The following is a 13,863-nucleotide window of genomic DNA, read 5'->3' as shown; positions in this document are numbered from 1 at the left end:
CCTGCTCACCAACCTAGGGCTCCAAAAGCAGTACAAGCCAGAAAGCTCTACGAGTATCAGTGTCAAGAACGTGAGCTCCCGTGCTCAACAAATGAGCTTCCATGCTCTGAACCAGCTCCACACTTGTGGTGAGCACTGTTGAAGCACATCGTACCCATTAGCCTGGCTATGGGTGAGAAAGGTCTGGGTGTCAGCTGCAAGGTCTAGGAAAGCAAGGAACACAAGGTCCTAATTCTGTAGGGATACACAAAGACACTTGGCTGGTTTGTAGCCATTTTCAGTTTTTCCAGCAGTTTTCAGCCCACAGGCTGTATCTATTGTTTTGACACCATCCAATTACTGTAGTAGTTTCAGCCAAACTTCCTGACCCCGTGCTGTCAGGGTCTTAAAGCTGTCATGGAGCAGCAAGGAGGGCCTGCTCCACAGGGGAAGGCAAGCCAGCAGTGAAGGGGCAATGTAGGGCAGTGACCTGAGTGATGGGGCTGCAGTCCCACTGTACCTGAAGAACAGCAGAGCACGTCTGATGGCGGTAACCAGGTTCACACAATAGTCCTGTCATCACTGGACAAATCCATGGGGATGGGGGATGTCCATGTCAAATGAGCAAGTCAAATCATTAAGGCAAAGGCAGAATAGGACAGGCTGGGCACAGGATTAATTCCTGCAAAGTAGATCAGGCAAGCACCAGGGGCAAGGACCTGGGCTTAAATGCAGGTCTTGAGTCAAGGGTCTCATGACACTCCTAGGAGACTTCCCACAGCTCTCTCACACAGGTCTTCCTCACAACCAGCTGGATCCAAGGTCACCTAGCTGCAGGTAGTCAAACCCCTTTGAGGACCAGGAGGAGAGCCTGACAATGCCTTCAGGATGCAGGCATGGAGCTGTCAGTCACCTATGCATCAGGGACACCAGGAAACACTGGTGCTTGTATACTCACCATCAGTGAGCCCAGTCCTGAGCAACCTCAGCCATTCTGAATGATCTACACTGAGGAGCTTACCAGGTCATCAGTGTGTGCCCAAAAAAACCCTCATGGCATTCCTACAGTTTCAAGCATGATATGCCTGTATGGCATGAACATACCACAGTTTCTGCTTATTTACTGGGCTGACCATGCTTCTATAGAAGCAGAAGATACTCTAAGAAAGAGGCTCTGCTCCACAGAGGAATATCCCATCAAACTTCCTAGTGAAGGAGCATATACTAGCCTGTCTCCCAGTTTAGCTGCCAAAGGGGAGTCACTGTTTAAATGTGAACGTGTAAACCTTTGATCTTCCTCCCCAGCATTTAAATAAAGACCACCTTTGCAAAATTATACCATATGTTGGAGTATCCTTATAATTTTGCTCAGACAGCATGGCACAAAAAGATCTGTAGAGCTTTAGCACTGCTGTTCCCCTCCATCTCAGCACAGCACTTGCTAAGATAGCAGAGCAATTGAAATTGTAGTCTCCTGTTTAATGAAAGAGGTGTAAACTATGTTTTGATACTTGCAGTGCCACAGCATCCTAAGATTAACTCATTGTTTCAGTGTTTTCTTCAGTCCACATTCAGATTCCCAGTGTGACGATGTCAGAAATGATTCAAAGTAATTTAAGAGGAAGGATACATAAAGAGGAAAGTTGATAGATGTGTTCCTGTCAGTCACTCTCTCCCAATGACCACGTAACAATTTCTGCTGAGTCACTGTTGACTAAGTTACTGATGTTACAGAATGTTCTCTGGATCCCCTTCCAGAAGGGGAACACATAAAGCTAATAAATCAATCCACAATTTCAGTGAACATTTGATGAAAGGCAGCTACCCAGTGCACAGGCTAGAGAACACTAAGCAGTACAGCTGAACAATAATGCTTTTCTTCACAAACATATGTTGCTTCACTTCAAATCCACGTGTGCTTTTACCCTGCCCTGGAATAATTCCAAATAACCCTGTAGTACACATACTAAGGAAACCCTATTAAACTGGAACCTTTATGGTCATGTTCTCCTATATGATTTCCTTCTAGAGTCCATAAACTTTGTGGTAACTTGTGAACAATTCAAAGTTCAGTGACACAGGAAAGTAGCACCTCTATGTTTCAACTTCATGCTTCTGCTTTCCCTCTACTATTCCTGGTGGGAAAAAAAAATCTTTTGGCTTGGAAATAATAATAATAAGCAGCTTCTGCTTATGGTCTAACATTAGGAAGAAAAACAACCTCACAAAGATGCTATCAGTAGTCAGGGTAATTATTACCAACAATTCATACCACAGCTAGCACAGCAAAACTCCCACTCTAACTGTATTTAACTTTGTTTATTGAGGACAACAGACATCTTTCCTCATATCAAAGCCTGAAGAGGGAATTACCAACAAATTCTGGCACACAATTACATTTTTTTAAAATACACTATTAGACATCATGAGATCCCTGAAACCAGAGAACTTTCCATAAAATTCAGATCACATTATTTCAAAAGGTTTGGAGGGCAGGGTTGAAAATTATAGTAAAAAAAATGATAGTGCAATCACAGTCAGTGGCAAATTGATTGAAAAAGGAAGCAGGAATACCCCTATCATGACAGTACATTTCCTGAAATGCAAATCAAGACACTGTGTTGTGTAAAAATGGTCTCTGTTCAAACTTTTAATAGAACTAGAAATTCTTACTGCTTATTTATTAAGTTTGATTGCTGCTATATACAGAGTATGAAAAAATACATTTATTGGGTTACAAACAGAAAAATACAAGGGAGGAAATTGAGTATGGAGCTATGTATGTCTGACAATGCTATTCACTTTGACATAACATGGATACTAAACAGGAATGAAGTTCCACTGACAGTTGACTAAAAGGAGTTACCTGCACAAGGCCTAAGAAACAATAAAAGAATAATCACAAAACCACAGAATGGGTCAGATTGGAAGGGATGACCCCACAGGCGGTGATCTGGTCCAACCTCCCTGCTCAAGCAGGGTCATCCTAGAGCACCTGGCACAGGATTGTACAGAGATGGTTCTTGAACATCTCCAGTGAGGGAGACTCCACAACCTCTCAGGACAATCTGTTCCAGTGCTCGGTCACCTGCACAGTGAAGAACTTCTTCCTCATATCCAGATGGAACTTCCCATGTATCAGTTTCTGCCCATTTATTCTTGTCCTATTGCTTGGCAGCACTGAGAAGAGCCTGGCTCCTCTCTTGACACCTCCTTGATTTTATAAATAAACAAATACATATATTACTGAAACTGAATCACAGAGTGAAACATATCAATTTTTAAGAAATAATTTTGAAGGTAAGTGTTTAAATTAGATTTCTGGACAGAAAAGAAATATTGAGTTCTCATATGTATTCTTCATTATAGAAGCAGAGCATGATAGATTCTTTCTCTCCTCAGTTGAAAAAGGTATAAAAAGTTGCTTAACTAAAGCATCAAATGTAAAAGCAGTTTCTGTCCTTTGTAAGAAAGTGTTACATTTTACAATGTTTCACTGGCAGATGATGCTTACATCAGTGATGTCATGCTCCAAACTTTTCAGGGTTCCAGGTATAATAATGGTATAACCCTTAAGATATAGATATAATCCACAATCAAGACACAAACCACAATACAGCATAGACATGACACATTATTCATGGTGAGGAAAGTCTTGGAATATAAACAACTATTACAAAAATATGCAAAAAGTATAGTTTAAGTCTTAAATTTACACTCAGGAATATCTCATGATGTTATAAAAAACAGTTCAGACTTTCCTTTGTCAAGTGGACAAAACAATGCAGCCATACTGGGATGCTACTGTGCCTCAGGTACCAGTAACTTAAGTTTTAGTGATTCTGGTCTCATAACAAGCTTAGACCTAACATGATAAGTGACTAACAAGCTGAACAGCCTCAGCTTTGTGTGATTTCCTCCACAGTCATACAGTTCAGTTACTCTGCAAAGTTCATAAAAACAGGCTTTCATAAACAAAAACTATCTCAGTGGCAACTATTCTGCCATCTCAGTTTGCCACTTGTAGACATGAATTCTTTACCGAGGAGGAAGGTGATATCTCCTCCAGTATGGATGTCCTGATCCTCTACCTGGAAAGAGTGAGAGAGGAATTAAATACATTCAATGAGCATAGAAGCAGCAAAACAAGGGCTTATTAAGATAGCCTGCAAGAAAAGTTACATTTATATATATCCTAAAAAAGTGCATGCCCCTGTCCAGTTGGTGTGTAATTATGGCTAGCATTCTGAGATGTTGGAGGATAAAGTCTGTGGTAGCTCTTCTTAAAACTCTTGGGTGACTGTAGCTTTTAAACCTAGTCCAATTAATGGGTTGGGATAGTGATTCTCATCTGTGGCTGGTAGGTCTGACTGTATGAATTCAGGAAAGGAAAATATGCTGTTTAGAACCAGACATAAGCTATATTTACAAATATTGTCATACTGGTTTAAATGTGCCGTGCACAATACTGCTTTAGTTAGAGAGTCCTATTAGCAAAGCAGTGCTCACAGTGTAAATTAAATCTTTTTCAGCACTGAAGTTCTACCAGGTCCCATCTGCATTACAGTTCTACCAAAATCCTATTAATCAGAAACATGCTTGAATGCAACACCAGTGTGGAAGACTTGACTAAGTATCCTGCAAATGAGAGGCTGCTTGTATTATCAGCAGTTATGTGTTTCACAGTGTGCTAAGACTGAAGTGAATGTACCCTTTTGATGCAAATTCATTCGGTGAAGAAATGGATACTTAACAGTGATCTCCATACTTCTTAATGCTCCATTTATTTTTAGGTTCTTATAGAATGAGTTAACATTGTGATGTAAAACAATGGTGGTCTTAACTTCTAATTAATGAGTTTGTCTACCAGTAGGGTATATGGGCTGTGGTGTGGTGGTGCAGCCACAAACCCAAAATCCATAAATTATCAAACAAGAAATATTAAGAGAAAATCTACCTTCCTGTGAGGCTTAGATGTCCTGCTCTGAGTAACATGGATGTGCTCTTATCCATTTGTAACATACAGCCAAGAAATTTATGGAGAGAAGTTAAATGAATAAAATCAAACAAAAAAATCCCCAACCCTCCCCAAACACAAAAACCCCCACAGCTGAATTCCCTACACTCAAAACACAGCTAGAGGATGAGCTGCTTATTACAGCAGCTGGGTGGTTACTATTGACCATACAATGAAGGATGCCTAAGTCCAGTTCTTGTTCTGCCTGAGGGGATCCAAGCCATCCTCTCAGAGAAATACCAGCGCTTCTTGGCTTGATGCTTTCTTGGTGGAGACACTCCTTCCTCCACTGGTGAAGTTGAGACATTGTCACAGAGTTCTTAAACATTAACTGATAAGAGAGAGCAAAGGCTGCCTAATCATTATGTACACTCCTGACACAGAAGATATGGGTCCCATGGTTACTGTTCCATTACTTTTCACTGCATTTAATCCAATGATTTATATACAATATGCAACAGCAGGAGCCATAACAGTGTACCATGGAAAGGTACCTAGAGGATGGGATAGACAGATATCAGTAATATTACTAGGAGGGCTTATCACATAAGATACCATGAACAGAAAATGGCTACTTTTTAGTTCTTTTTTTCTCTCTCTTTGGTGAGACACACATATAGCAGAGACGACAGCTACACAGAGAAGCAACCCAAATACCTGTGCTAATATTAGCAAACTTAGGAAAAGAGTTTTGTCAAAATGAGTCATGTTGGCAGGTCAGTTTAAAAGGAGCTCTAAAACATTGCAGGGCTCTTTTATAAGGACAGATGTATTTTTCCAATAAAACTGTTTTACTTATTTTTTTACACAGGCAATTTAACTGCAGTTATGGGATCATGTTTTAAGAGTGTCCTGAGGGTAAGAAATAGGGCTAGTGTAGAAGAAGCCAAGATATTTAAATAATGCTACTGAAAGACAGTTATAACACAGCAGCACAGTTACTGTGGAATGTACTTTGTGGAATACACCTAACCATAAGATCCCTGGAGCTGGTCAGAGATGATCTGGCCCCTAAATACCAGGTTTCTTCAGATGGTCAAGAATTGCTAACAATGACCAGATTTGGTTTTGCTTATGGTCAGCATAAATAGTCTATATTTTAGCTTTATATTTTAGATACAGGATCGAAGAATATTATTTGTGAATCAAATAATATTATCTTACTCTCAAGCTTTCAACAGTGGCAGCTGAAACACATTAAAGACTTCACTACACCTATTTATTATTTATCTTTCCTAAACACATTCATCAATCATCTTTGAAAACCTCACCTGGAAATATGAAAGAAATTCAGGCTCTGCAGTCTTAATAAAATAGTTGGTGTTTCTTAGACACTTCTCTTCCTTTTGCTTATTTTCTTTAATCTATGTGTATGTGCTTCAACTCACAGTAACAAGAAAGTAAAACTGATTTAAGTCAGCTCAACAGTGTTATCCACAGTGGCATTTCACTGAAATGTCTGTTCTTTTCAAGAAGTGAGACTGGTGAATGACTTAAGATTAATGCCAAGGCAAGACAGAACTTGCATTTGTATCAGTTAGGCAGTGACCTGGAAGCAGAGACCCTGCTCTCGAAAACCACTTAAGAATGTGTTTAACTTTATTCATATGCTTGAGTGTTTTGTTGAAGTATGAACGAAGATCTGCAGCTAAAGACTTCAGACACATTTCTGTGCAGCTGTGCCAATTTGTTTTAGAACTATTACAATTTCAAACACAGTTCAGCTGAGACCAAGCATGAAAATTATAAATACCACATGAAAGCTGTTTTCCCAGAGCACTGTGAGTAGAAGATGACTGCGGATTACAACGCTACACTCCACCTCACCCTGCAGAGTTAGTTCTTGCAAATGGCAGTGCACAACTGTATTAACTGATGCAAGTTTTGTTGCTGACTGCTGTAGGCACAGGGTAACTGCACACATAAACATGAACTGCAGATAGACACAGAGCTGTTATATTGTTGATAGGGACAATTCCAAACCCACAAACATGTACCTATTTTTTACCTTGTGACTGTGGATGTCTCTGTGTGAACCCCCTCATCTGGTTATGATACGGAGAAACAAAATGACTTCTGTGTGGTTGTTGGAACCTGGGATTAAAATCTCTTTGTTCTCTTCCTGAAAAACAGTATTCACTAAGCAACTCTGAGAGTATGTAAGATTAAATGAAGAAAAAGAGAGACAGTGTATTCTTTTTCAGGAAACAGTATTTCTTAGTTTTGTGCCAAAATGCTCATGCACAATTATGATCTTTCCAAACTAAAGTCAGCCTAACAAGCATGGTTCTTGTCCTCATTTCCATCTATGCACATCATGATTACAAGCTGTTAACAAGTGTATTTAGAAACCAGATCAAAATTTTATGACACAGATTTGGAGATTGCAGTCATTAAAACAAACAGAAATCTCTATCCAAATTGGAATCACAAATCATAATTAAAATGGTTAAATATAGCTCTCAAGGAAAAACAGATGCTACCAAGGTCTGGTATTATAAATCACCAACAGATATCCTTAATTTTGAGTGTCCAGCGTGAGCATGTTGTAGAGCCACGTCAGAAGTATTGCTGCCACATAATGCAAAGTACTCAACTACCAGAAAATCATTCTGTCTGCTGTAATTTGCTCAAGGAATCCTGAAGGGGTAATTTTTATCCTCACAGCCATTATAACTGATCAGGTTTTAAGCAAGTAATAAATACAGTATGAGCATAAACACTGAGATTCAGTGTAAATTATTTCAAAGTCTCAAAAGCCTCAACATTCAGGCTGGTCTGTGATTGATGTTAAAGACCTTTTAGATGTTTTTTTCCCTGAAAGTCAGGCAGATCAGGTAGGGAAAACAAATGCCTTTAGAGAACTGAGCCATAAAATTGGGGGAAAAAAGCAAGATCTTAAAACAAAAAAGCACAATTCTACAAATTGCCCCAAAGCTCTCTTCTATTTTGAAATATGTCAGCGGTCCAATAAGAAGTATTTCACCTTCAGTACCTTACTCATACCTTCAACTATCAAGGTTAAAATAGCTCCCCTGAGGGAATGAAAGAAAAAAGCTCTGAGTCATTTAATTTCTCCTATAAAAGTAACTTTAGTCACTGAATAAATAGTGATGTTTCTGTCAATGAATGATACTTATTGCATATATCTCACTAATCATGTAGCTAGATGGAAATATTATTCTATTCTATTCTATTCTAAACTTGGGTAATCAAATTCACATAAATTGCTAAAAAGGGAAATATTTCTTGGATCTCTTCATTTGCTTCCTGGAGAAAGAACTTCCAATTTACTTAGCTTGATGGGCTGCCTGTGTAATTGCTGCTGCTGTTGCTGCTGTTGAAGGGTAATTTAGCTCATTGATACATTAACTTTATTGAGAAAATTCACAGAATGCCAACCTGTGTTAAATCCGTTCCCTCTTGGTCTGCTTTCTATCGTTCTGTTCCTTGCCATGCAAACCTTGCAAATGAGAGACTTCAAATTTTGGAAGGGTGTATACAAAGACTCCTGCAAAAAACACAGTTAAAAATCAATGACTCTTCTGCTCTTCTTTCTTCAGGTGTAGCACAAATTAAACACACAGACAACAACTACAAGACTTGTGCATGCATCAAGGTGGTTCACACTTGTACAGGAAATAAAGTTTGAACATTTAATATTAAATGTGGATACTTGGAGGGATGAGTAGGGGTGTGGAAGAAATGTTTTCCCCTTTCTCAGTGAAGATTTTTTCCTTCTCTGCTCACATCTGTAAATCCCTTGCTGTCCTGTTCTATCACCTTGCACTGTAGATATATTTAACTAGACTTCCATCAGCAATACCTCAGGCAGAGATGGTTAAAGCCTCCAGATAAGGACTGATGAACTCATGGAAAACACACCAGTTAAAATCAGTCTCTTAACCCAACAGCAGTACATCTGCTCCAACTCCTGACTGATAAAACATAACTAACCCTAAAAAGAAACAGGGGAATTAAATTCAAGTGTATACCTTGTGGTGTGATTAAAAATTCTACTGTCAAAAGGACAAGCTGAAGCTATTTAAGGATGCAATATTGAGAGACATCACACATTCTTAACTTTCTCTGACTTCTGTGAGCTTTGAAAAAGTGACAGATCTTAGAGTGTATTTCTTCTTTTCCTGATTGGTACCAGGCATGTGGGATTTAGTACACAATGAAGAGAATGAGGAAAAGAGAGATTTTAGAACAATAGCATAATTTGTGATTTTCATAAAATTGAACTGATTTTTACAGGATGACAATTCCTTTTTTAGGAGCAGGAAGGAGAGAAGACGATGACAGGATAAGCTAAAAAATCTAATAGGTAGCAAGAATGCAGTAACTAGCGAGGTTTCTTAAATTAGAGGCAGAGTCTGACTCCCTGAACCCTGCTGAGAACTTTCCTATTAGATTCTTTGAGTTAACAAATGTCTTTATAGAGATTTAAATAAAATCCACAGATTTTTTAAAAATTTTGTTTTACCACACAAACTGGGTCCAGCCTGTGAAGAACCCCCTCTAATGGGAAAAACCTTTCATTTTATTCTTGGGGGAATAAATTCAGCATGTATGAAGGTCAGATGAAAAGCAAGATCAGAAAAGAACAAAACATCATTTATGCCGACCCCATGATATAATTTTGTTTTAATTTTAAAAAACTGATCATGAACACACTCATTAGTGAGAAGCACAATAAAGAGGCTAATAAAATGATAATATCATTGCCTCACTTCTTTATGAGACTATTATAGCCAATTTTCTGTGTGGATAAGCAAACTAATATGATTACAGTTTTGAAAAACAGAGAACTAGCATAATATGAGCTTAGCATAATTTTTTTTAAAAAACAAGACGGCTCTATTTTTATTCTTATCAGAAGCTGTCCATTTTTCATCTTTAGCAGCTGTTAGGCTACAAAGAGCTGAGCTACTCAAAAATTTGCTCACAAAAATATCAACTGTATTTAATGTACACATTTTCTTCTTTTGGTATAAAAATCTGTAGGAAGCAAACCCTAAAACTTCTGCTATACATGTAAATATTTAACCAGGACTGTATTTCCACCGTAGTTTTCAGAAACCTATTAACTGTATTTAAGCCTATCATATTCAAAACAACACTGATTCTGAGATTGCCTTGGGTCCCTGAAGTAATCCAACTGTCCAGAAAATAGAGAAGGGACCCTAGGAGTTAGGAGACAAGCACTGAACAACCAAAGGAGTAACTTTTTCTTGTTATTTTTCTTTTCCATAACACAACATCCCATGTAGAATAACTTTTTTTCTGAATACAATGCTGTCACTATCACCAGATTAGATTTATGGTGCTCAAGGTTAGATTGTTAACAAACAAATGCTGAAAGATCTTGGCTTCCAGCAGTACATTAAGCTCTGCCAGGAACTAAGCACCATTTTTATTTACTAAAGTTGAACTTATAATAATAGGAAAAACCAATCACATATACTTGTTGCATTGCCAGTGTTCCCAGCTAAACTGGCATCTCTTGGCAATCCCCCCCAAAACAGATTCTTGCCTCAAACTGATAAGCTGGAAAGCTATTTTATTAGTCTGGGTACATATCTCTGCCATATATGTACCATAAAATTGTACCTAAAAAAGAAAAAGGTATTTAAACTACTCTAAAAGTTCACATAGCTAGAGTATTTTTCCTCATAACAGAACAGTTTATCTGGGGTTTGTTTAAAACAGAGCATCAGGCTTTTAAAAACCTAGATATTTCAGTTGACCAAGCATATTTCTAACTCTGTTCTAGGAAAGTATGATCTTTTTTCAACTTCGTTATAAAACAGAGTAACATAGAACTCTAACATTAACACACAAAGATTTTAAAATGTTAGCTAAAACATAATATATAGCACATTAAGAAATATCTATATCAATTAATATAACTGTTGTACAGATTTAAATGCGTATTGTAAAAGTTATCCACTAACCTGAATTCTACTCAAATGGAAAACAAGTATCAATTTCACACAGATCCAGATACTTTTACATTTTCCCATTTATTTTTTAAGCCCTCTATTGTTTTGCAAAAGTCCTGCATGAAATTCCTGGATGAACCATTAGCCCAATCTAAATCTACTGAAATCAAGAGACCAATTAATAAGAACCACAGGATTTGGAGAGAGGTTATGGTCCTAATCATACGATTGAATACATATGGAAAGGATTATTCTCCTCCTTCATGCTAAAAACATGTTCATTCCACCCACCCACAAGAGTTGCACTCCTCACTCCAGACCAGCATGGTATGTAACTGGACACAAAATCACAAAAGAAAACCAGTTATACAAAAACAACTGGCATTGAATGCATGAGATTAAAATACATCAAAACTGAAACCTTTTTTCTCTGTAATTACTTTACTTTAACCTCAAGTGATACATTCAGTATCAGGTAAAAACATTTCAAAAGTAAGATTTTCAAAAGTAATGATACAGGCTTTTCAGTTCACATTGAAAAGAGACAAATTAATTGAAGGTCTTTAGAGCCACCTTCACAGATGGGTGCAGATCTACCCAAGCATCTCTCCACATATTCTGTGCTGGTGGGGCACGAGGCAGGTCTGGTTTGAGGCTTCACCAGTGCATCAATACAGCCTTGCAGCCACTCTAGCAGACCCTGCCTCTGAGCCTGGCCATGATGCCACTCCAATGCACTGTGCTCAGCGGGACTCTGGTACCTCCCTGCCCAGACATGTTTGAAATCATACTGGTCTTTTGGTAACATAGCACAAAAATCTTATAAATCCCCAGATTTGTAAGATAAAGTGGGACTGAGAACTAAATAAGTACTTAGAACCACAGGAAGGTACTTGGTGAGATTCTAAAATAAATACCTGGATATATACCTTCTGATTTCCAGTTCCTCTTTGAATCTGACAAAACTTCATCTCAAAATTTAGGTTCCTTAATGCTTTTAAAAATATCACTCTTAAACATTTTAAAAATTAGGGTTACCCAGTATGTTTTTTTAAAGGTGCTCTTAATATGTTTCTTAAAATCTTATGGGAAAAGGTCTCATCAGTATCTCAGTACTAGAAAACTATTATGGGCATTTTCATTTTTGAAATTGACAACTATTTTTCTTATATAAGCTTCTGAGTGTGGGAACAAAAATAAAGGTAAAATTACAGCTTCCTTCATAGGATCAGTATTTCTACTTTTTTTTATTATTTTTTGTGGAGAGATTGAAAAAGTAATAAGAAAGAGAAGAAAAATACAAAGAAAGGGGAACAGTGTAAACATGAATATTAAAACAACAAACAAAATGGACAGGTACATTTTTACAAAGAATACAGAACTAAAAGGAAGTGATTACTCACATTGCCTTCCAAAAGCTCTTCCAGAGAGCAACCTCTGTGCGACTGCTGGTATTTTTCTTGAAAAAGTTTTCCATCAAACACTGCCCAAGGCATCAGATCATCCATTTTGAATGGAAAGCCGCAGGCACTGTTGGCCATGAGCAAAGTTGTAAGGCCACGGATCAGGACAGCACCCAAATGTACAGCCCTGGAGTCTACTTGTGCAAGCTGTAAACACACACACACACAAAGGCAGGTCTCACAAACCAGGAGTATGAGGAATCTTGCCATCACATATAAACATGCAAACAGCAGAGAAAATTATAAACTTTCCCGATGTTGTGACAATGATGGCCCCCTACTCCACAGCAGAATTTATCTGAGGATTCTGTATCTAGTTTTATTCAATAAAGTGAAAGAAGTGAAGTTTAACAAATACAGCATCTCACTCAAGTTTTTAAGACAAATACATTCAAAATGTAAATGGAAAGACAAAATAAATGGATATTCTCCATAGTATTTTTCAAGCATTAGCAGTTTGGCAGGAAAAAAATTCTGTTAGAGGAATGCAAAACATGAAGTGGGAGTACAAATTGATGTGTACAGTGATCCACTGACCCTCCAGAGTTTGCTTACCCCAGAAATATTACAGAGTTTAGAGATCATTTAAATTACAGGATTTGACAGAACAAAGTTTATTGTATCCAAGCTTTTATTTTAAACACTCTAGAATTTCCTTTGACTGTAATCTGAAAGTCAAATTATTTCACTTCAACCTGGATGCCTCCAGAAGAAATACTGGAATCGTGTGACAACATTTAGAAAATGCAAAATGAGAAACTCAACAAGACAATTAAAACTCACAGCCAAAATAAACTACATGGGTGAATTTAACATCCTGTTGTGGCAGAGCAGAGCAAAATATAAAAACCTTGAATCCAGTATGGGGAAAACTGTGATTTTAAGTATTGTTTAAACAGTACAAAGCTCCTCAGTGGGCAATGCCTTTTCCAGTCTGTACCAAAGCAGTCTGTTAGGATCAGGAGAGATTTGTAACAGTGTGGCCATCAATACTGTAATCCGTGGTAGTTGTTGTACCCTTACAGTATAAATTATACCAGAAATGGAACAGTATCCAAACCAGTCCAGAATAGAAAGGGGAAAAAGTGACTCAAATTGTGTTAGCTCTAGCTCCTGGAGAGCTGTGAACTGTTTCTCTGAAATGCAATGGAAAGGGTTGACCATTATTACTATATCTTACATCTTGAAAGATCTCCAAAAGACTTAAAGGTATGGACATACACAATCAGTGCCCTATTTTTTAAAAAATGACAAGTAGTAGCAAAATCCATGAAATGTAGCACTATGAATCAGAATTTTTCCTTCCTAAGGTCCACATAACAAAATCAGGAAACCTTTGCTAGCAATAAAGAGCTACAAAGCTTCTTCCAAAAACGAAAATCACAAATCATTTGGAGAATAGAGCCAGATCCTGGTGAAGGAGTTAGGTTTTTTTGCACTATTACGCAATGAGCTG

At 37.8% G+C, this 13,863-nt stretch overlaps 1 protein-coding gene across 3 annotated transcripts in view; it reads right to left on the bottom strand.

Annotated features, from left to right (window-relative positions):
- Positions 1 to 2,683: 2,683 nt before the first annotated feature.
- FAM120B (family with sequence similarity 120 member B) overlaps positions 2,684 to 13,863 on the bottom strand; it is a 47,478-nt gene continuing 36,298 nt past the window's right edge. For 2 of the 3 annotated variants that reach the window (XM_069010225.1, XM_069010226.1), the window contains 4 exons: positions 12,348 to 12,554; positions 8,399 to 8,507; positions 7,005 to 7,118; positions 2,684 to 4,070 (listed from right to left, as the gene is read on the bottom strand). In XM_069010225.1, the coding sequence (XP_068866326.1) occupies positions 4,018 to 4,070; positions 7,005 to 7,118; positions 8,399 to 8,507; positions 12,348 to 12,554 (483 nt within the window). In that variant the 3' untranslated portion in view covers positions 2,684 to 4,017. The remainder of the gene's footprint in view (positions 4,071 to 7,004; positions 7,119 to 8,398; positions 8,508 to 12,347; positions 12,555 to 13,863) is intronic. The other variant, XM_069010227.1, reaches the window with a different exon arrangement.

Source organism: Aphelocoma coerulescens, chromosome 3 (assembly GCF_041296385.1).
Source record: "Aphelocoma coerulescens isolate FSJ_1873_10779 chromosome 3, UR_Acoe_1.0, whole genome shotgun sequence".
NCBI lineage: Eukaryota > Metazoa > Chordata > Aves > Passeriformes > Corvidae > Aphelocoma > Aphelocoma coerulescens.
The sequence above is the reverse complement of the archived record's forward strand: the minus strand, read 5'-3'. Positions and strand labels throughout refer to the sequence as shown.